The sequence below is a fragment of the Enhydra lutris genome, unplaced genomic scaffold, assembly GCF_002288905.1.
Source record: "Enhydra lutris kenyoni isolate GAN:26980312 unplaced genomic scaffold, ASM228890v2 scaffoldscaffold61, whole genome shotgun sequence".
In the NCBI taxonomy this organism is placed as follows: domain Eukaryota; kingdom Metazoa; phylum Chordata; class Mammalia; order Carnivora; family Mustelidae; genus Enhydra; species Enhydra lutris.
In genome coordinates this window covers 4,924,883-4,944,954 of record NW_019154145.1, presented here as the reverse complement: position 1 = coordinate 4,944,954, position 20,072 = coordinate 4,924,883, and the positions used below count along the sequence as shown (strand labels likewise).

The 20,072-nt window shown below is 45.4% G+C and overlaps 1 protein-coding gene across 1 annotated transcript; it reads left to right on the top strand.

Moving 5' to 3' along the window:
• Positions 1-310: 310 nt before the first annotated feature.
• LOC111158614 (interleukin 15 receptor subunit alpha) lies at positions 311-18,439 on the top strand. The gene is made up of 7 exons (XM_022520755.1): positions 311-341; positions 561-755; positions 4,850-4,942; positions 7,084-7,278; positions 8,874-8,906; positions 14,989-15,061; positions 17,688-18,439. Exons 1-7 carry the CDS (start codon positions 311-313, stop codon positions 17,857-17,859), a joined length of 792 nt encoding a protein of 263 aa, XP_022376463.1. The 3' UTR covers positions 17,860-18,439.
• The last annotated feature ends 1,633 nt before the right edge of the window (positions 18,440-20,072 follow it).

The window sequence follows — 20,072 nt, the reverse complement described above, 5'->3', positions numbered from 1 at the left end:
GAGTAGCTGGGGGGCGGGGGCAGGTCCAGCAGAGCCTTGAAGACTTCTTGAGGAGTTTAGCTTTTATTCTAAGAGCAGCAGGCAACCAGGAAGGAGTGAGTCATCCAGTGCACATTTCTGAAGATGACCGGCTGTATTAAGGAAGTAAATCAAAGGCTTTGGGGAGAACAGGCAGGGGAGACCAATTCAAAGGTTATTGCTGCTTTCAGGCAAGAGAGCGCAGAAGCCGGGTTGGGTGGCTCCAAAGAGATAGAGATGGTGAGAGACTGATGGAGAGGGGAGGGAAGGGAAGGGAGAGGGATTTCCATGGATGGCTGCACAGTCCCTAGCCGTGCTGGATGGTGAGCACTTAAGATAAGGCTCCTGGAAGGCTTCTAAATGATGAGAGCCCCTACTGAACATTTTCCACATGCTTAGAATCTGGGGTGTATCCTAAGGGGCACCTCACAAAGCCAGACCCTGGCTACAAAAGGCACCCAGTGCCGCCCAGGTTGCCCTGGAGAACGCCTTCTGAACGAGCTGAGATGTGCTCATCCCCCGTCTTATCTGCACCCTTGCAGGCGTCACATGCCCTCCTCCCACGTCGGTCGAACATGCAGACATCCGGGTCAAGAGTTACAGCCTGAAATCCCGGGAGCGGTACACGTGTAACTCTGGCTTCAAGCGTAAAGCAGGAACATCCAGCCTGACGCAATGCGTGTTCAACAAGACCACGAACATTGCCCACTGGACAATTCCCAATCTCAAGTGCATCAGTAAGTAGCTATCCCTGCAAGTCTCTCCATGCCCCTTCCCAAAGCCACACAGAGCCCAACTGTAGTGTGGGAAGCCCAGTGAGCCCATCTCTGGGGGACAAGATATTTGTGTTAAGGTCTGAAACTAAACAGACCTCTAAACGACTCAAAATGTTGTGTAGCCTCTAAACAACATCCCTGGGAGCTGGACGTACGTAGGCTTTAGGGTCACACCATTTTGGCTTCCTTGAGCAAGGGTCTTACCATCTTGGATGTCTTTGTCCCTCATCTAGAAAATGAACCCAACATGAACACTGTGTAAAGTGAAACCTGGTCAATATTAAGTCCAGCCATCCCTCATTTTGTTGCATTTTGCTTTACTGTACTTTACAGATAATTGTGTTTTTTATGAATTGAAGGTTGGTGGCAATCCTGCCTCATGCGAGTCTACATACGCCATTTTCCCAATAGTATTTGCTCACTTCCCAATAGTATTTGCTCACTTTGTGTCTCTGTGTCACATTTTAGTAATTCTCACAGCATTCAAAACTTTCTCATATTTGTTGTGGAAGCTGGGATCAGTGACCTTTGATGTTACTGCTGTCATTCCCTTGGGGTACCACAAACCACACCCACATAAGACGGTTAACTGAATCGATGGATATTGTATATGTATCCTGACTGCTCCATGGCCGTCCCCTGTCTCTCTCTCTCTCTCTCTCCCCCCTCGGACCTCCCTATCCCCTGAGACAGAACAATATTGAAATTAGGCTAATTCATAGCCTTACGATGGCTTCTAAAGGTTTGTGTGAAAGGAAGAATCACATCTTCCTCTTCAAATCAAAACTAGGAATGAATAGGTTAGAGAAAAAAGCATGTCAAGTCAAGATAGGCCAAAAAATGGGCCTCTTGTGCCAAGTTATGACTGCAAAGGAAAAGTCCTTGAAGAAAATTGAAGCTGCTACTCTAGAGAAAATACAAAAGGTAAGTAAGCAAAACAGACTTGCTGGTGATATGGAGAAAGTTTGAGTGGTCGGATGGAAGATCAAACCAGCCTTGACACTCCCACAGGCCAATGCCTCATCCAGAGCAAGGCCCTCTCCTCAGTACCATGAAGGCTGAGAGAGGTGGGGGAGATGCAGAAGAAACTCTTGAAGCTCATGGAGGTTGGCTCATGCACTTCAAGGAAAGAAGCCATCTCCATAACGTGAGTGCAAAGTGAAACAGTCAGTTGTCCAGAAGATCTGGCTAAGGTAATTAGTGAAAGTTGCTACACTAAACAACAGACCCTCAACGTAGACAAAACAGCCTTAGTGTGGAAGAAGAGCCCATCTAGGACTTTCCCAGATGGAGAAGAGAAGTCAGTGTCTGGCTTCAAAGCTTCAAAGGACAAGCTGACTGTCTTGTTAGGGGCTAATGCTGCTGATGACTTTAAGCTGAAGCCAGGGCTCACTGACCATTCAGAAAATCCCAGGAACCTTAAGAATGATGTCAAATCTACTCTGCCTGTGCCCTATAAAGGGAACAACAAAGCCTGGATGACGGCACATCTGTTTACAACATGGATTACTGAATATTTCAAGTCCACTGTTGAGAACCACTGCTCAGAAAAAAGGGTTCCTTTCAAAATATGGCTGCTCATTGACAATGAACCCGGTCACCCAAGAACTCTGATGGAGATGAAAACGAAATTAATATTGTTCTCACGCCCGCTAAAAAAATATCGCTTCTGCAGTCCCTGGATCAAGGAGTCATTCCAACTTTCAAGTCTTCGTATTTAAGAAATACATCCCATAAGGCTATGGTTGCCAGAGAGAGTGATTCTTCTGATGGATCTGGGCAAAGTAAATTAAGAACCTTCTGGAAAGGAGTCACCATTCCAGATGCCATTAAGAGCATTCATGATTCATGGGAAGAGGTCAAAATACACACCTTCACAGGAGTTTTGGAGAAGTTGATTCCAGCCCTCATGGGTGACCTTGAGGGGCTCAAGATTTCAGTGGAGCAAGTCACTGCAGAGGAGGCGGAAACAGCCAGAGACCCAGAATTAGAAGTGGAGCCTGAGGATGGGACTGAACTGCTGTGATCTCATGATCAAACTCAAGCAGATGAGGAGTTGCTTCTTATGGACAAGCAAAGAAAGTGGGTTCTTGAGATGGAATCTACTCCTGGTTAAGTTAACAACAAAGGATTTAGGATATTACATGAACTCAGTTGATAAAGCAGAGACAGGGTTTGAGAGGACGGACTCCAGTTCTGAAAGAAGTCCTACTATGGGTAAAATGCTATCAAACAGCACCACCTGCTACACAGAAATCATTTGTGAAAGGGTCAGTCACTGCAACAAACTTCATCAGTGTCTTATTTTAAGGAATTGTCACAGCCACCCCCAGCTTCAGCAGCCACTCCCCTCATCAGTCAGCAGTCATCAATATCGAGGCAAGATCCTCCACCAGCAAAGATTATGATTCACTGAAAGCTCAAATGATGGTTTGCGTTTTTTAGCACTATTTTTTAAATTAAGGTATATATATAGATTTATTTAGACACTAGGCTATTGCCCACTTCATAGACTACAGTATGGTGCAAACATAACTTTACTATGCACTTAGAAATAAAAATATTCATTTGACTTGCTTTATTGCCACGTTTACTTTATTGTGGTGGTCTAGAACTGAACGCACAATATCTCTGAAGTATGCCTTTAAGATTATGGTAGCAAGAATTTGGCTACAAAGGGTGTGTGCTCACAGCATGCTTGCTTCCCAGAGAACTTCCCAGTTTCTCCCTAGAAGACTTTACGGAAATTATTAGTGTTCTTTGTTGTTATCTACCCAGGGGAATGGGGGCTACCTAACTTGGTCACCCATGTCTGGTGTCCAGCCAGCACTCCAGAGCCCACGTGAGGGATGGTTTTCAGAATCTATTTTTTCTTTGAACCAGCCACAACTGGATGACTATGTCAGAAGCCAGCAATCTTGGAGTGGAAGTCAATAGTTATTTCTAGGAATACTAAGCCCCTTAGTCTAGTAAAATAAAGATTAACTCATGGTTTATTGCATATTTGGTTCGTGTCCAACTGCAAGCTAGATACTTTCTCATGTATGTGAAAATTCTCAACTCCTCACTGGGGAAGTGGACAAAAGGGGTTGTTCTAGAGCAAACTCACTCTGCTGTAAGATTCCTTGAAGAGCCAGACTTTCTCATTGATTTTGTGCACCTGTCTCCCGCACCTGGATGACATCATGCAGACATCAGAGGCAGGGCAAGGAAGAAGCCTTCTGTTTGTTGCAAAGGAATCGCTCAGCTGGGGGACACAGAGCCACATGACATCAAGTGGGATTGAAGTGACGAGCTAGCCGGGTGAGGACAGATATGAGCAATAACACTCTGGCAAAGACACACAGTGGACATCTTATTCTGTCCAGTCTGGACACCCACTGGTACCCGTAATCCAGGGGCAAAAATAAGGACTTTCCAGCAGCGGCAAAGTGACTGTTTCTTCAAAGTCCCAATTCCTTTGGGTGAACGATTCCAAAATAAAGAAGAGTTGGAGGCTCTGAATAAGTTGGGTTGAGGGGGGGGAAGCAAAGGGGAGAGACCTTGGATCTTTTAGAACTTTTAGAACTTTGAGACTTTTAGAACCTAAAGACTAGAGATCTTTAGGTTTTGTGTAGCCCAAAGATTCCTCACCTTCTACCATTTATAACTCCCTTTATTACTTTTCCTAACCTCCTGTGCTTGGAATGCGTTTTTGGTTTTTTTCCCCCTTACGAAACAACGGAATGTACTGAGTAATCATTTATTTTCCCATGTAAAAGACAGTATTCTATAACTGAGTTAATCTCATTGATATTATTCTAACTGAAAATAACAAGACATTAGATATGTGTGCAGTCTTTTCGAAAGGCTAGAAAAAGTTTGCTGTCTGTTTGCATTTGCATGGGAATTACAGATTGGGAAACACTGTTTCTTCTTATGCTTCTGACCTATCCTGGGAAGCCAGATAGCTCTATTTTAAATTTATATATTTTCTTTTTATTTACATGTGGTTGTGAGGCACTCCAGGTTCCACCCCCAGGCTCATGAGTGCCATGTGGTTATCCTCTCTCTAGGAGACCCCTCTCTGACTCACCTAAGGCCATCCTCCACAGAAGTGCCGGCAGGGGTGACCCCAGAGCCAGAGAGCACCTCCCTTTCTGGAAAAGGTAGGGATGTTGGAAACTTTTTAAGGACTCCCATTCCCTGCGACCACACGGGTCCCTCTGAGTCCCTCAGATGCTTGGACCACTGCTGGAGTTCCATGGCCAACTTAAGCAACAGAACCCACTTTTTATTAACATCAACATTAAATTTTACGTTAGCTTAATTTTTTCTTTTAAATCAAAGTTGCTTGATAGCTAGGTTTCAGTTGCACACAATTAATGATGACTCAAAATCCACTCCAAATATGCCGGATCAGCCTCAGATGCACTTCCTCATCAACACTGGGGAGGATTTGCAGATTTGCTTGCCCTGCACGTTAGCCTGCCAACATTCATGGGTGCCAGTGGAAAACAGGGCGTTCCTCCTCCAGAGACCAAGGATGTTCTTACCTGCTTGCTTACTAACTTAGTCGGCATGTTTGCCTCAATTCCCTCATCTCTGTGCCCCACAGGGGCAATGGGGTGGGTCTCCAAGATGCCCACACATCCAGCAGGCTGCTTCATGGCAGAGGAAGGCTGAGTTCAAGGAACTCGTGTCTTTTTTCTTTTTTAAAGAATTATTTGCTTATTTATTTATTTATTTGAGAGAGGGAAAGCTCCTGAGTGGGGGAGAGGCAGAGGGAGAGAGAGAATCTCAAGCAGACTCCATGCTGAGCACAGAGCCCAATGACGGGCTCCAACCCAGGATCAAGAGCCAGACGCTTAACCACCTGAGCCACCCAGCTGCCCCAAGACACTGGAGTCTTTTATAACTAACTGACCATGTCTGCCCTTTGCTCCAAGGAGAGGTGCTGTCTCCGCGTTCCAAGGCTATAGGAGCATCTTTGAAAAGATAGTCCCAGGAAGGGTTGCCAGTGCCTCTGCTGAAAAGGTGTACAGAAGCATGAGAGACCCATGCAGAACTGTTACCCCAACGGTCCCAACTGTGATCGCTCTGGTACAGAAGCGTTGGGCAACGCTGCCAATGTTACCCATTTCCAGGGTCTTAGCAAATCTTCTATCCCCATTGCCTCAGCACTGACCTCATGTTAAGAAAATTTGAAGTCGTAGATGCTAATATCTTGGGACAGTGTGCCCTACATCCTAGGAAACCCTTACTTCACACTGACCTCCTGATCTTTTGTGTCCCATTATCCAGTGTGGCATTTCCCCTGCCCCGTCTTCCCCTTCCTGTGCAGTCACAGTCACCCTGCGGCCACGGGCTGCACTGCTCCCGCTCACCTTCCTTACGGCACGGCTTCCGAACCATGGATGCACACGGGGGTCTCCCTGGAACTCTGGCGATCTGGGGAGCAGTCTGGGAATTATGGTTCTAGAATCTCCCCAAGTAACTCTTAGGGAGCCAAAGCTGAGAACCAACACTGAAGGGGAGATGGCGAGGCCAGAAGGAAGTTTCCTCCTGCTTAGTTAGGTAGTTCGTTGACTACAGACAGGAAGATGTGGTTGAGCGCTGGCTACATTTAAGTTTGGGGTAATTCCAAAACCCCTTTGACCCAAGTTACGGCTTGTTCACCAACTGATGAGAATGATCAAGTGGTCTCTCCCAGCCTTGCCTTTGTGCATCGAACACTTAATGAGGTGAAAGTGTGCAGTCAGGATCTCAGGCGTGGGAGTGTAGTCTCCGACACGGGGTGACGTGGCCGGGGGCACGTGGGCGGAAATGCTCTGGGGGACCCCTCCTTCAAGTGTGCGAAGATTCGGTCGGGCCGAACCTCAGGCTTCCCCTTATTCAGAAGTCGTGTGCAAACATGCAAAAAAATAAAGAAAATCGGCACCCCGGATGTCTTTGGCAAATACAGTTACACTCGGCTTTTGAGAACAGCCTCTCACGGCGCCTCCAGAGCCTTCTCTACAACATAAGCCCGCATCTACTCAAACCCATGGCGTCTTTAACTCAGGTGCACCACGATAAACAGCGGTAGAGCCTCTAGCATTCTGGAAAGTCCTGTGGCCATTCCAGGAGGATGAGTAGGTTTTACCCACATAAGGGATTTTTCCCAAAAAAGCCACGGAGGAGTTCGCTGGGGGAGGGCTGGCCCATGAAGGACTTCACTAGAGCAAGTATTAAGCCCGCTCTCTTCTGGAGCTGAGCAGAGACACGATTCTAAACATTTATGTTCTCCATATCTTGCACTTTCCTACAGAGCCCAATTTCACTTCCAAGTCAGACACCACAGTGGCCACAAAGTCCACTATGGTGCCGGGCTCCGGGCTGACGCCATCAAAGCCTCCTGCGGCAGGAACCATGGGGCCGATCAGTCCGGAGCCCTCCCAAGCCCCACCTCAGACAACGGCAGAGGCCTTGGAGCACACTCCCTCTGCCTCCCAGGAGACGCCAGGTTAGCACCGGCTTTGTGTGTACTAGGAGAAGCCACCCGGCCTTGGGCTGCTTCTGGAGGCGGGTGGAGACCTGGAGGGCGAGGACTGCACGGCATTATACCATCGGATCCAAAGTCCGGACGACTCAGTTAACCCTATGCCTGCTGCTCTGCTCTCTAACCTCTGTCCTCTGCCCTGGCTCAGCCCAGCTGGAAAAGAAAGTCCATCTCCCAGATGGGACAAGGCTCACTGTCTTGACCTACATGGCAGAGGCTTTGCCAATCTGAGTAGCACCTGCTTCCTCCCAATATGGGGGACAGCGGAAGGCTTCTGCAATCTGGAATCACAATCTGTGGGATGGAAAAGCTCTCGGTAATCCGCATCTTCCCGAAAGGCCTATCGGATTCTTTGTGGCATGTTTTTCTCTGCTGCGATACCACTGATATATCGTCCATGCTGTACCTTTCATCCCCGTGTCTCGATCATTCCGTCCCTGGAAGCCTGGACCTCCCACCCTCCTTCCCCCATTTTGCCCATCCCCCCACTCTCCTCCCCTCTCGGGCTGTCTCAGTTCGTTCTCTGCGTTTCTGGGTCTGTTTCTGCTTTTGTCTGTTTGTTCATCGAGTCCATATTTTAGATTCCACATCTAAGTGAAATCATGTGGCATTTGTCTTTCTCTGTTGGACTCATTTCACTTCACATAATACACTCTGTGTCCATCCATTGTTATCTCAAAGGGCAAGATTTCATTCTTTCTTGTGTCTGAGTAATACTGTGTACATACACACCACCCGTTTCATCTTTACCCGTTCTTTACCCGTTCATCTCCTGATGGACACCTGGGCTGCTTCCATGTCTTGCCTACTATAAATAATGCTGCCATAAACATAGAGGGCATGTATCTGTTCAGATTAGTGTTTTTGTTTTCTTTGGGTAAGTACCCAGCAGAATTACTGAATCTATAGCTATTTCCATTTTTAGTATTTTGAGGAGTCCCCATACCGTTTTCCTCAGCAGATGCACCATCTTGCACTCCCACCAATAGTACACGAGGTTCCCTTCTCTCCACATCCTCCCTAACAATTGTTGTTTCTTGTCTATTTGATTCTAGACATTCTCACAGGTGTACGGTAATAAATATCTCATTGTGGTTTTACATTTGCCTTTCCCTGATGTTTCGTGTGCCTGTTGGCCATCTGTGTGCCTTCTTTGGAAAAATGTCTATCTGGTCCTCTGCCCATTTTTCATTGGATTATTTGCTTGTGTGTGTGTGTTCGTGTGTGTTGAGTTGCATAAGTTCTTTACACATTTTGGATATTAACCCCTTATCAGATATGTCACTTGCAAATATCTTCTCCCATTTAGTAGGTCACCTTTTTGTTTTGTTGATGGTTTCCTTCGCTGTGCAAAGAAAGGGCATACTTGCTTCTAAAGCATGACCCAGCATCTAAATAAATTACCCTTGTTCTCTGCTAAAGGGAATTTGGTTTTGCCAGCCATGCATCTCTCAAGGCTTTAGGATGGAAGCCAAACTGCCCCAAATTCTTCCTGCTTAATGAGATATTAATGCCTTTAGGACTACAGCAATAACTGAGCTGTAATCTCTTCTCTGCAGGTACATATTCATACCACTCTCGAAGTATGACTGGTAAGTATGTTTGTTTGTTTGTTTGTTTTCTTGTCCTAGCAGTGTTTATGCCCAGAGGACCTCCATTGCAGGGGGTGGGACCGTCCTGGTTTATATGCTGCCCCAGCCTGGCCACCAGCAGCATCCCCTTCCACTCTAAAGGGTGTCTTGGTTTAGGTAGTAAGTTATAGGATCCCCCTACGTATGGGATTCTAACATGACTGCTTATCTCACTGTTGGGAGCTCTTCACTGTCAGGCTGCTGATGTGGGAACCAGAGAGCTGGCGCATCACAAAAGGGCCTCCTTCCACAAAGCCAGGCTAGACTTGCATCCCACACTTACCAGAGAGCCACGAGCACACACTGCTGTCATTGCAACGATGCTGTCATTCTGTCACAAATTGCATTCAGCTTTCACATGGTGTTAGCACGACACGCTTCAAGCAAGACTGTCAGAGCTCTCAGTTGAAAACGCTTCTTTTTATAGAAGATGTACACAACACTAAGGCTTGGAGAGAAGGTGAATGACCAGGGAGTGTGAGGAGGATTCGCAAGAATTAAAGAAAGAGAGGAAGAGAGGGGAGGAGAGAGGAAGGAAAGAGAAAGAAGGGAAAGAGAAATGCAATCATAAGAAAGAATCTAAGACTTTGGTCTGATAAGTTTTCAATAAGCAAACAAAACAAAACAAAACCAAAAAAACCACCATAACTTTGTACAGACAAAAATCATATCTATTTTCTATTTACTAGTTTTCCTACTGAGGAATAACTCATTTTGTGGCTATATTTTATCTGCATCATGTGTCATCTAGGGGCACCTGGGTGGCTCAGTCGGTTAAGCGTCCGACTGTTTCAGCTCAAGTCATGATCTCAGGGCCATGGGATGGAGCCCCACATCAGGCTTTGTGCTGAGCAGGGAGCCTGCTCAACATTCTCTCCCTCTTCCTCTGCACCACGCCCTCCCCCCCGCCCCCCGCCATGTGCATGTTCATACTCTCGCGCTCTCTCGCTCTCTCTCTAAAAAAAAAAAAAGTCAACCAAGTGGGTTCGGTCATTTCAGCAGCTAGTTGATTAGAATGGTTTTAAAATGATCAAAATGTATATGCAAAGGCAAGACATTAAAAAAAAAAGCCCCTCTGGAGAGTATTTTCATGGAGAAACTGTGGGATTTAATGACAAGGACACTGAAACTCTAATATGTTTATCACTTAAGAGGCAACCAGCGAATACAGTAGCTGACCTAATTTTTCTCCTTATGTCGCATATTACATTCAGCTTTCTACAAAGTTTTGCACTTTTTATTAATTTTTTTGAATTGGTAATATTTGCACAGGGTTTAAAAATTACAAATTACAAAAAGATATAGAGCGAAAAGCCCCATCTCAGACTGAAAATCCGCTTGCAGGCAGAAAGCAACCTCTTCTACCAGATTTCTGGGTATCCTTTCAGAGTCAAGCAGCAAACAGCTCACAGAGGATACGTGACGCTAGAGGGGTATTGTTTTCACTGTTTTGTACTTTGTTCATTTTCACCTAGTGGTATCTCTTGGAAGTCCTTCCTTATTGATACATTAAAACCACTTCATTCTTTAAAATAGCTACAAAATATCCTACCAGATGGATTTGTCACAATTTATGTAACCCCCTCTTTGGACATGTGACTCTTTACATTCTGTGTAAACATACAGACATACAGACTATGTTCCAGTGATTAATTGGAAAACCTATCATTTTGCTGTGTGCAAGTATATCTGTAGGATAAAATTCTACACCTAAAATCTGGTGGGCCACATTTTCTAAATAGATTTAAACAATGACTTTATTACGGGATATCATCTTATAATGTTTCTCCAGCTCATGACTTTGACTAGATTAAAATATCAGAAACTCTCTCCCAAATTCTGAAGTATGATGTCATAAACATTAACTCAACACCTGCAGTAGGCAAAGATAGTTCTGTGCAAGAAACTAGAAATACGAAGATTAAAAAACAAAAACAAAAATCTTTAAATCTTTCCTGTTACATAAATAAGATTTCCTTTCTCCAGGGTGCTTCAAGGTAAACAAGTTAGCACCTACCTCAAAAGACAGATCAAGTCATTGTTAGCAAAGAAATAAAAAATAAAGATGAGTTATATTTCATTAGGTGTTATTTTAAGTTTTATCAGCGAGGAAGGTGTAAACTGAAATTAAAATCATGCTAGTTTTCTACAAACACTTAGGGATAGTGTCTGCCAACTATGTCATAACAGTCCTGGCTACCTGAGACCCAAGAGTTTGCCCCTGTTGGGTACAAGCAGCAGAGACACGGGCTGGCTCCTTGGGCATCGGCAGGTGCTGCCATTTCTGCATAAATAAGCAATCAGTGGACCATGTTTGTAAGCAAATATAGATACTTTACCATAGTGATCACTCAGCAAATGTTAATTAACTTAATATTTTCATCAGCCCATTGATAACTACTGATGTAATTTCTTAAAATGAGTCACATGAATGATTATCGCAACTTCTAAAAGTTGTTTTTTTTTTAGTTCAACAGAAAATGGTATATAGTAGATGCTCAATAAATAGTAAATGAGCATGCGAATGAATACATCAATTTGAGGACTTCAACATTTTAATAAAGGTTTAGGAAGTATGATTCATCATTTCGGTGTCTTCAGTATCTACAGGCTTGCTTGCCAGCCTTTTTTTTTTTCTTGAAGATTTTATTTATTTATTTTAGAGAGCGAGAGCATGAGCAGGGGGAGGGACAGAGAGGGGAGGGAGAGGGAAAGAATCAGAAGCAGACTCCCACAGAGTGCAGAGCCCCATACAAGGCTCGAACTCATGACCCTGAGCTCATGACCTGAGCCGAAACCAAGAGTCAGATGCCTAACCAACCAAGCCACCCAGCGCCCCTGGCAGCCCCTTTAATCAATAATTTCATTCCACGATTCCAATATCCTCTCTCTGATCTTTGACTAGAGCTACTCCTGAGGACTCCTGGCTGTAAAGTAAAAGGCCGGAATGTCACCTGTGACAGTGTTTACGTTGCCATATTCATTTAAGACACTAGGAGAAGAGAGTTAATTCTTCAAACTGTGTTATACTTCTCATCTTTCATATCTGAAATAAATTTGCTGCAGTTGATATGCTCAGTCTTTAATAGGAGCTAGCTCTATGTTATATCATTCATCTGTTCATTCAGTAGAGTTCTCACTTTGGGCCAGGTTGGTTCTAAATTGCAACAAAATGAAGATTTCTCATTGAGAAGCAAATGGCACATCAAATGTACTTTAACTTATGGACTGTGAATGGTTTCGCTCAATGAGTTAGGTATTTACCGAGTACCTACTCAGAACCCAGCACTTACGATGTGCTTAGTGCTGTAAGAGACAGACAAGAAACACTGCCCAGGAACAGCAATACTCTTACTTCAAAACCGGCCTCACCAGAGGCAGGCACTCCAGCACTCAGAAACAGCGCTCCCTAGCTGACCTAGTTTACAGTACTGCTAAGAAATGGTCACCAACCCCCACCCCACTCCACCCCCGCCGCCACGTTCTCAGAGGACCTTTTCATCGTTCACACTGAACAGTGGCCACTAACTGACTCGGCCACTTTCTTTGCTTTAGACCCAACACATACGGCGGGTTGAAGTCCAGGTGGAGAGCTACTGACCTTTCTCGCCCTCCTGAGCAATAATCCATTTTTTCTCCTTCCTCCCCCCAGACTCGAATCCTCCTATGTTCTCCTCTGGCTCACCAAACCTCTCTCTCTTCCTCCTTCTCCAACCCATGCCTCCCCTGGGAAACACAAAGGGGTGGGGAACTTGCCAGTTGATTTGTTCACCTGGTATCTTAGTGATTTTGGTTTCAGTGTCTTTATTCAGTTTGCCTGGATGTAATGGAGGAGGAGGCCAAGGTATGAGCTTGCCCCTGGGTTCAAAGTGCTCCCTCACATCACTGGCTCAGGAACCCTCCTATCTCTGGAGTCGGGAGCCTGCAGGCTTGGTTCTCATTCAGGAGAAACAGGAAGAGGCATTATGAAAGCAAAACTATAGTTGACAGGAACCAGCTGTTTCCAATAAATCCCTCCATGAACAGTAAACGCATGCCAAGCTGATTAGTCAATGGAAGAGACTGTTTACCCAAGGGTACACCATTCTTAGGAAGTATTTCTGGTTTTTAGTCATAATGATCACTAATGTTAAGTCTGAAAACTCAAAAACATTCTTCACTAATTTGCCATGCTTCCTTGTTATTTCCTTTGGGACTTTTCTATTCGTTTTTATATTTTCTTAGGCACAGGTAGTTTCATCTTGACAACTCTACTCTTTCCTCTGGTGACAGCACCACTTCAAAAATATCAGAGAAAAAGCAAACTTTCTAAAAGAGAAAATAAAGATTATCTACAAGCCCACCATTACTTAATACATTGGTATCTATTCTTCAAGGCTGCCCTGTGCTACAGGCACACGCATGGCTTACTGGAGATTATTTTTTGGTTCATGTTTCTCTCAGCCAGTTTTTTTTTTTTTTTCTTCACTGAAGATATTGGAGACATCTGTCTGTGTTAATAAATATATTCATTTTATAATTTTAAAAAGTTGGATGATAGTCCAATGTATGGGCAGACTACAGTTTAATTAATTTTCTATTAATAAGAGATTGAGATTAACATTTTAAGAATTGTTTGAAACAATACTTCCGTGAAAACGCCTGGTGTATTTGCCCATTTCCTTGGAATCCATCCCTAGAAGTGGGACTAGAGAGTCAATGGGTGCGGTCTTCTTGGAAGCTGTCGGTTTATGTTGTCAACTGCCCTTGAGAAAAACTATACCACAGTCAGACCCCAGCCCCCAGATGTTCAGGGTCGTCATCTCTCTCGCGTAGAGCAGGTGGCTGTTTGTCTGCAAGGAGATTTCACAATAGGGAGGCAAATTGGCCAACTCTGCCTGGAGCTCATTAGGATGCAAATGTTTTCGAAATAGGTTCACCATGCCTGTAGGCTAGCCCTCTGGCTTCCACACAAGATCCCATGCTAACTGTCCTGTCTAATCTCAAATGCCCTGCAGCTGCTGGCCTCCTACATGCAAGTACTCCCACCCCTCCAGGCGGTTCCTTTCTTCCTTTTTTTTTTTTTTTTTAAGATTTTATTTATTTGACAGAAAGAGAGAGAGAGAGAGAGATCACAAATAGGCAGAGAGAGGGGGAAGCGGCTCCCTGCTGAGCAGAGAGCCCGATGAGGGGCTCGATCCCAGGACCCTGAGACCATGACCTGAGCTGAAGGCAGAGGCTTAACCCACTGAGCCGCCCAGGCACCCCCAGGCTGTTCCTTTCAACTGAATCCAAACAGAATCTTTCCCCTCTCCTAAGCCACACTGCCTTACGCTCCTCTTATCCCTAACACCTTTTACTTCCTCTCTCTTCTTACCACTCCTCCTCCACCATAAATAGTGGCCAGTAAAAAACTAATAATGATGGGGATGCCTGGGTGGCTCAGTCAGTTAGGCGTCCTACCCTTGATCTCAGCTAAGGTCTTGATCTCAGAGTCATGAGTTCAAGCCCTGCATTGGGCTCCATGCTGGGCATGAAGCCTACTTAAAAAAAACAAAACAAAACAAAAAAAATGAAATTGGAAGAAACATGGCACCAAATGCTATTGTTTCTCAATCGAGACTCTGTGAAGTTGAAGGAAAGGGGGAGGCAGACCCACGGACAATTATTTTCTGCCTTTGGATTTAGCAGCGGACCTGGTTTCCCATCCACACACTCCCAACCCCAGCCTGTGAACTCCGAGACCTTTACTTTCCCCTCTTGTCCCGTCCCCGTGTCACCCTGGCCAGGAAGGATGGATTAGGAGGGTGGGATGTGGTATGACCTGAAAGGGGATGGTTTGAACTGGCGGTATCGGTGGGAGAAGAATGAGCTTTCTGCCCAGAAGTAGTAAGTGGGACTGTGTGGACCTCCAGAAATGTTAATAACAGTCAGCTGGCTGGGAGGGCCTGTGGATCGCTCTGCAAGACCGTCAGCTGTGAAGAGTTTTCAGATTCTTCGACATTCTCACTCCTGCTCCTGGGACTCTCCACCCGCGTGACAGCTCAGCTCTGTTCTCTTGCAGAGGTGATCGGGAGCACACTCGCCGTGGTCTGTGCAGTGGTGGTGGTAATTGTGGTCTGTTACCGAAAACTGAGGTGAGTAGTGCGAGAATCACACTGGATGGGAGTCTTCCTTCCTTCCCAGAAAAGAGCATCATCATGATTCCGCTGTCCCACCGAAGCAAGACCCTCTTTCCTGGCTTCTGAGGCTGGCTGTCAGGCTCGCCCTCTCCTATACTGACCAAAGGCAGAGCCGGCCCTGGGAGGCCCTCCAAGGCCACCCCCTGGAGACAGGGCAGCCAGAGCCTAACTGGTGACAAGGGGCTGCTCTACCTCAAGGAAAGAAAAGAATGAACCAAATTTTCTTTCCTTTTCAGAAGGAAAGAACCTACCCAATAACCAATGTGATGGATATGCAATTGCTACAGTACAACCATGAATATATTTTCTTGAACGTACTCATTAAAGATAGGGATACTTTCTTATTTATGCACTCATTCATGTCGGCCTGACTTTTGTATTTCTAATCGTTGAAATTCTTTCTTCACCACTGGTGATGAGAAGACCGTGTCCGCCACTTGCTAAAATTTCAGTTTTTGTTATTTTTCTAATCTTGAGGCATTTTTATCATTTTCATTAAAGCCTTAAATGACATATTAGCCTTAATTTCATGCTTGTACCAATTAGAAACCAGTAACCAGCATTCTGTGTCCATATGGCTGTTCCGGATCCGTTCTCAGCATTGTACAATGAACAGCAGAAATCCAATTTGTTGAAACAAAACTTTTAGTTGCTAGTTATAAAGAAGTTTTTTTCTAAACATACCAGTATAAGGATGATACCCTTCTTCAAGCCTCACTTCGGCAAAACGAATGTTCCATGAAATGCCACTGTGAAGCGGAATGAAAAAGTCATCTAAAAATTCACATCCACCTTTGAAAGCTGTTAATACCATCCCAAATGAAAGACATGCCATAAACCTCATAGATCATTTAGAAACAAACACACTAAGGTTGATGTGTGACTTGGAAATCTGTGAAAACAGTCCCCCAAATGCTAAAATGTTGGCAAAATTAAAAAATGGCTTTTATAAGGACTTTCAAAGTGTCATTTTAACTAAATTTCCACATGAGATGTTGTATTTGGAGTTACGTTCTTAAGAGATTATAGTGACCATATTCATTGATTTTAAAAAAACGCACACCATCTTTCTTAAGCATGAGATGTTAAAAGTAGAATCTTACAAGAATTTGTAAATTTGGTATGTTTGGCCAATAAATATGCTGATAAGATGAAAATAACAATATTCACTGACTATAGTAAAGAAATATTGATAAATATACCTTTAAGAATTCGTAAACCTGAAAAGCAGTACTTGGTCATTTGGTGAATCGATTCTTTGCTGTAAACTTCTTTTTTACAGATGGGTTATTAGGTAGGTTGGTCATTCAACAGATTGGCTTTCAGCGAATCATTTTCAGTACACTGGCCTAGAGTCCCGACTATAGTTCAGCTCTCCCTCCATGGAGCTCAACGAGTTTACGTACTTGGTAACTGACGGGGCTGACACCAAGGAGCCTATTAGTTTCAGGTGTAAATCCCACTGATTCAGCATTTTCATGCATCACGAAATGATCCCCATGAGAAGGCTAATTACTGCCAGATGCCACACAAAGTTATTACACCATGATCGACTATATTCCCTGTGCCGTACATGATAGCTTCATGGCTTACTTATTTTGCAACCAGAAGTTTGTGCCTCTGAATCCCCTCCCCCATTTCATCTGCCCCCCCAGCCCCGCCCCTCTAGCAATCACCAGTTTGTTCTCTGTATGGCTTGTTTTGTTTGTTCATTTTTCTTTTTTTAGTTCCACAAATGAGTGAGAGCATATGCTATTTGTCTTTCTCTGTCTGACTTATTTAACTTGGGACTCTACCCTCTAGGTCAATTCATGTTGTTGCAAGTGGCAAGATCTCATTATTTTTTATGGCCGAGTAATATTCTATCTTGTATATATACTTCTTTTTTTTAATCCATTTCTCTATCGATGGACACTTAGTTTGCTTCCACATCTCGGCTGGGGCAAATAACTCTGCAGTGAACATGGGGGAGCAGCTCTCTCTTCCAATTGGTGGTTTTGTTTTCTTGGGCTTCAAAGTATTTACTTTGAAATGTCTTAAAGAGTTGTCTGTCCTCAAGAGGTAGATGACAAAACCCAAGGAAGAAACTGCTGACCCAGATACTTGGGGCCTAAAAGCACGAGTCCTTCAGTGACAGGGAGACACATGGGATTAAGATGTTCTGCCTTCACCACGCCTTCACCACCTTGGTTGCTCAGGGACTGGGTAATAGACTCCGGTTTCTTTAAACACATACCAAGTACCAAGAACTGTTTTAAAAGCTTTATGACCATTACGTCATTTTTAGCAAGATGATCGTGTCTGGCTTTGCCGGGCTCCCGGTTACTCTCTCCTTTTTGTTCCTACCATTTGAACTACTGCTTTTTAGCAGAGGACTGGGAAAGAGGGGGTAGGCTGCTCCGACAGCACGGGGAATCTTTGACGGATGAGTGGCTTAAAATACTAAAGTAAGATTTCAATGCCAGCCCTGAATGGAGGTGAGCCAGGCTTTCCCCATCTGAGTGTTCAACAGGAACCGTCTGTTCACTCGTGTTGAGGGCGACCCTCTCTTTTCAAAACCTGTGAATGATCTGCTTTACAGGCACACTGTGCAGACACCCAGTGTTGAAATGGAAAGCATGGAAGAGATGCCAATGACTAGGGGAACCAATGGCAGAGAGGAGGACGCAGAAAACTACCCACACGACCTAGGACACTCCAGGGAGAGACTGAGGGCAGCAGAGGCTGAAGCGAAGGCACCCACCCTGCCTTAGCCAAAGAGGACCTGGAAACAACTCAAGATCTTGGGTGCCAGCAGAGAGCCCGTCGGGATGACAAGGCAGACGTCTTGGCATCATTGTATCGATGGCGCCCAGCCAGGACACCTCCTAGGCTGTCCAGTCTCAGGATGGATGCTCGGGACCCACCCAGCCCAGCCTCGGGTGCAGGGCTGACGTCCCCTGATCCCAGCAGCTGAAGCTCTCCCGGCAGTGGCTGAAAGCCTCGGCTTTCCCTTTCTTTCATGTGACATTTATGCAGGATAGCTGAGCAGCCTGACCATTCTGCCCCTCATCCTGACTTGATGTTTACAGAGAAAAGAAAAACGCCTGAGATGCTAAGACAGTTAGGTCCCTCCTACTGGCTTAAGAGAGGTCTACAAGGATGACAAGAGCATTGGCAGCTCCAAAACGCTATCCCCCTATTGAGGTGTGAGCATGAACTGGAAGGAAGCAGAGAGGTATCGTGCTGTGTGAATCCACTCGATTTAAGGATCCAGAAGGAAGGAAATGGAACGCGGGGACATTTCCCATGTATATGCATTTCTATTTATACTCCCTATCCATTATATCTACATATTTTACATAACTGTTATTTTGAAACTCTGCCTTGTATAAACAAAATATCTATTTTCAATACAAAAAAAAATTCATTGAAAGAATCACTGAGAAGAAATGTGTGACAAATAAAAGAGAAGAAAGAGTGGGAATGCAGAGTCCCAAAATGGCTGAGTTTGGCTTTTTTCTAAAAGGAGAAAAATAATTTAAAAAATAAAATAATAAAATAAAAATCTTGCCTAAAACTGGATCCGATCACAGTTTTGGAGAATCTCTCATAAGATTTCCACGTGAGAAGCAACAAGTGGCAGGGCGAGGGGGTGCCTCGCACACACACCGTCTCTTTCCCTGCACTGTTCTTTCTTTTTTTAAATAACATTTATTTACAAAATCGGGGCCTCATCCCACCTCCTCATTTTATAGATGAGGAAGCTGAGGTCTATGGAGGTTGACTTGCCCAGGGTCACACGGCTCAGTTAATGCGGGGCTGGGCAATATTTAGGAAGGGCGATGGGGCGGGAGAGGAGCAGCCCCAGCCAGAACCCAGCCCTGAGCTGCCTCGCGCACAGCCGGGGGCGGGGGATGGTCAGGGCCCCTCACAGGCCTTTGGAAAGTGGGACCCCGGCTCGGCGACCATCCACGTGCCACCAGCAGGCTCAGCTTGCCAAGGGCCATTCCCTACTAACTTCTTCACATCATCAATCTCTACGGTTTCATCAAAATCGGAGGAAAGGTACGAATTTCCCGCGGCTGGTGTTGGGCGTTTAGAACGACGCCCACTTTCCCTGCCTGCAAATTCTTGCCCAACGAGAGGAAACTCATTGCTGGCACATGAGCGGAGCCGCTGTATTTGTGGGTTTAATCACTCCATTAACCTGAACCTGCCTGATGAGCTAAATGTTTTGCTTCTCTCTTCAGCTGTTTGCTCCTACGTTCTGGAGTTTACCATTAACTGGATCCATTTTGTTCTTTATAGGTTTTAAAAGTTTGACCTTTGTGATTTCCAAAACTAATTTCACAGAAGACACAACTCGGCACACACACACACACACACACACAAATGCGTCCAGTAAAACCAGAATTTTGCAAGGCTTCTCCTGGGTGTCAAAGTGTTAAGTCATAGGGGTACTTCACGGACTCGAGCTTCTAGTTGACCATCATCTTTGGAAAACTAATATGACGACCTCGGGGGGCCCACTTCGGGGCTGCCTTGACGATTCCAAGCACTACCTCGCATTCTGTACCCATTTTACCTGAATATAGTACTTGCCGATGCCAGAGGGTCTTGTTGGGGGGACACAGGGCCCGGAAGTGAGGAGGAGGGCGCAGAGAGCAGGGACGAGCCACAGGGGAAGGCGGGTGTGCGTTCCACGGGCAAGTGAGCGGCAGGCAGGGGTGGGAGGCACACGCTCCGGCTGCACCCCGGCCCCTTCCTCGGTCCTCCCGTCTCCCCACTCTCAGGAGGCTGCGCGCCAGAGTTTTTCCCGAATCACCGCCTTCCCCTCTCCTCCCTGAAAGCCTCTGATTCTTCAGCCCAGGCAGGGTCCTGCCGACTGAGCCAGAGCGGCGCTCCTTGCTCTAGTTGTCTGCTCCTGCAGACCCCACCACGGACACAGCAGCTCGAAACTCCACTGTTTAGGGTCTCGGCGGGC

Coding starts and splice junctions, on each gene's coding strand:
- LOC111158614 (XM_022520755.1), top strand. CDS start 311: ATGGCTGCACAGTCCCTAGCCGTGCTGGATG. Junction 342..560: donor GTCCCTAGCCGTGCTGGATG/GTGAGCACTTAA, acceptor GCACCCTTGCAG/GCGTCACATGCCCTCCTCCC. Junction 7,279..8,873: donor TGCCTCCCAGGAGACGCCAG/GTTAGCACCGGC, acceptor TCTTCTCTGCAG/GTACATATTCATACCACTCT.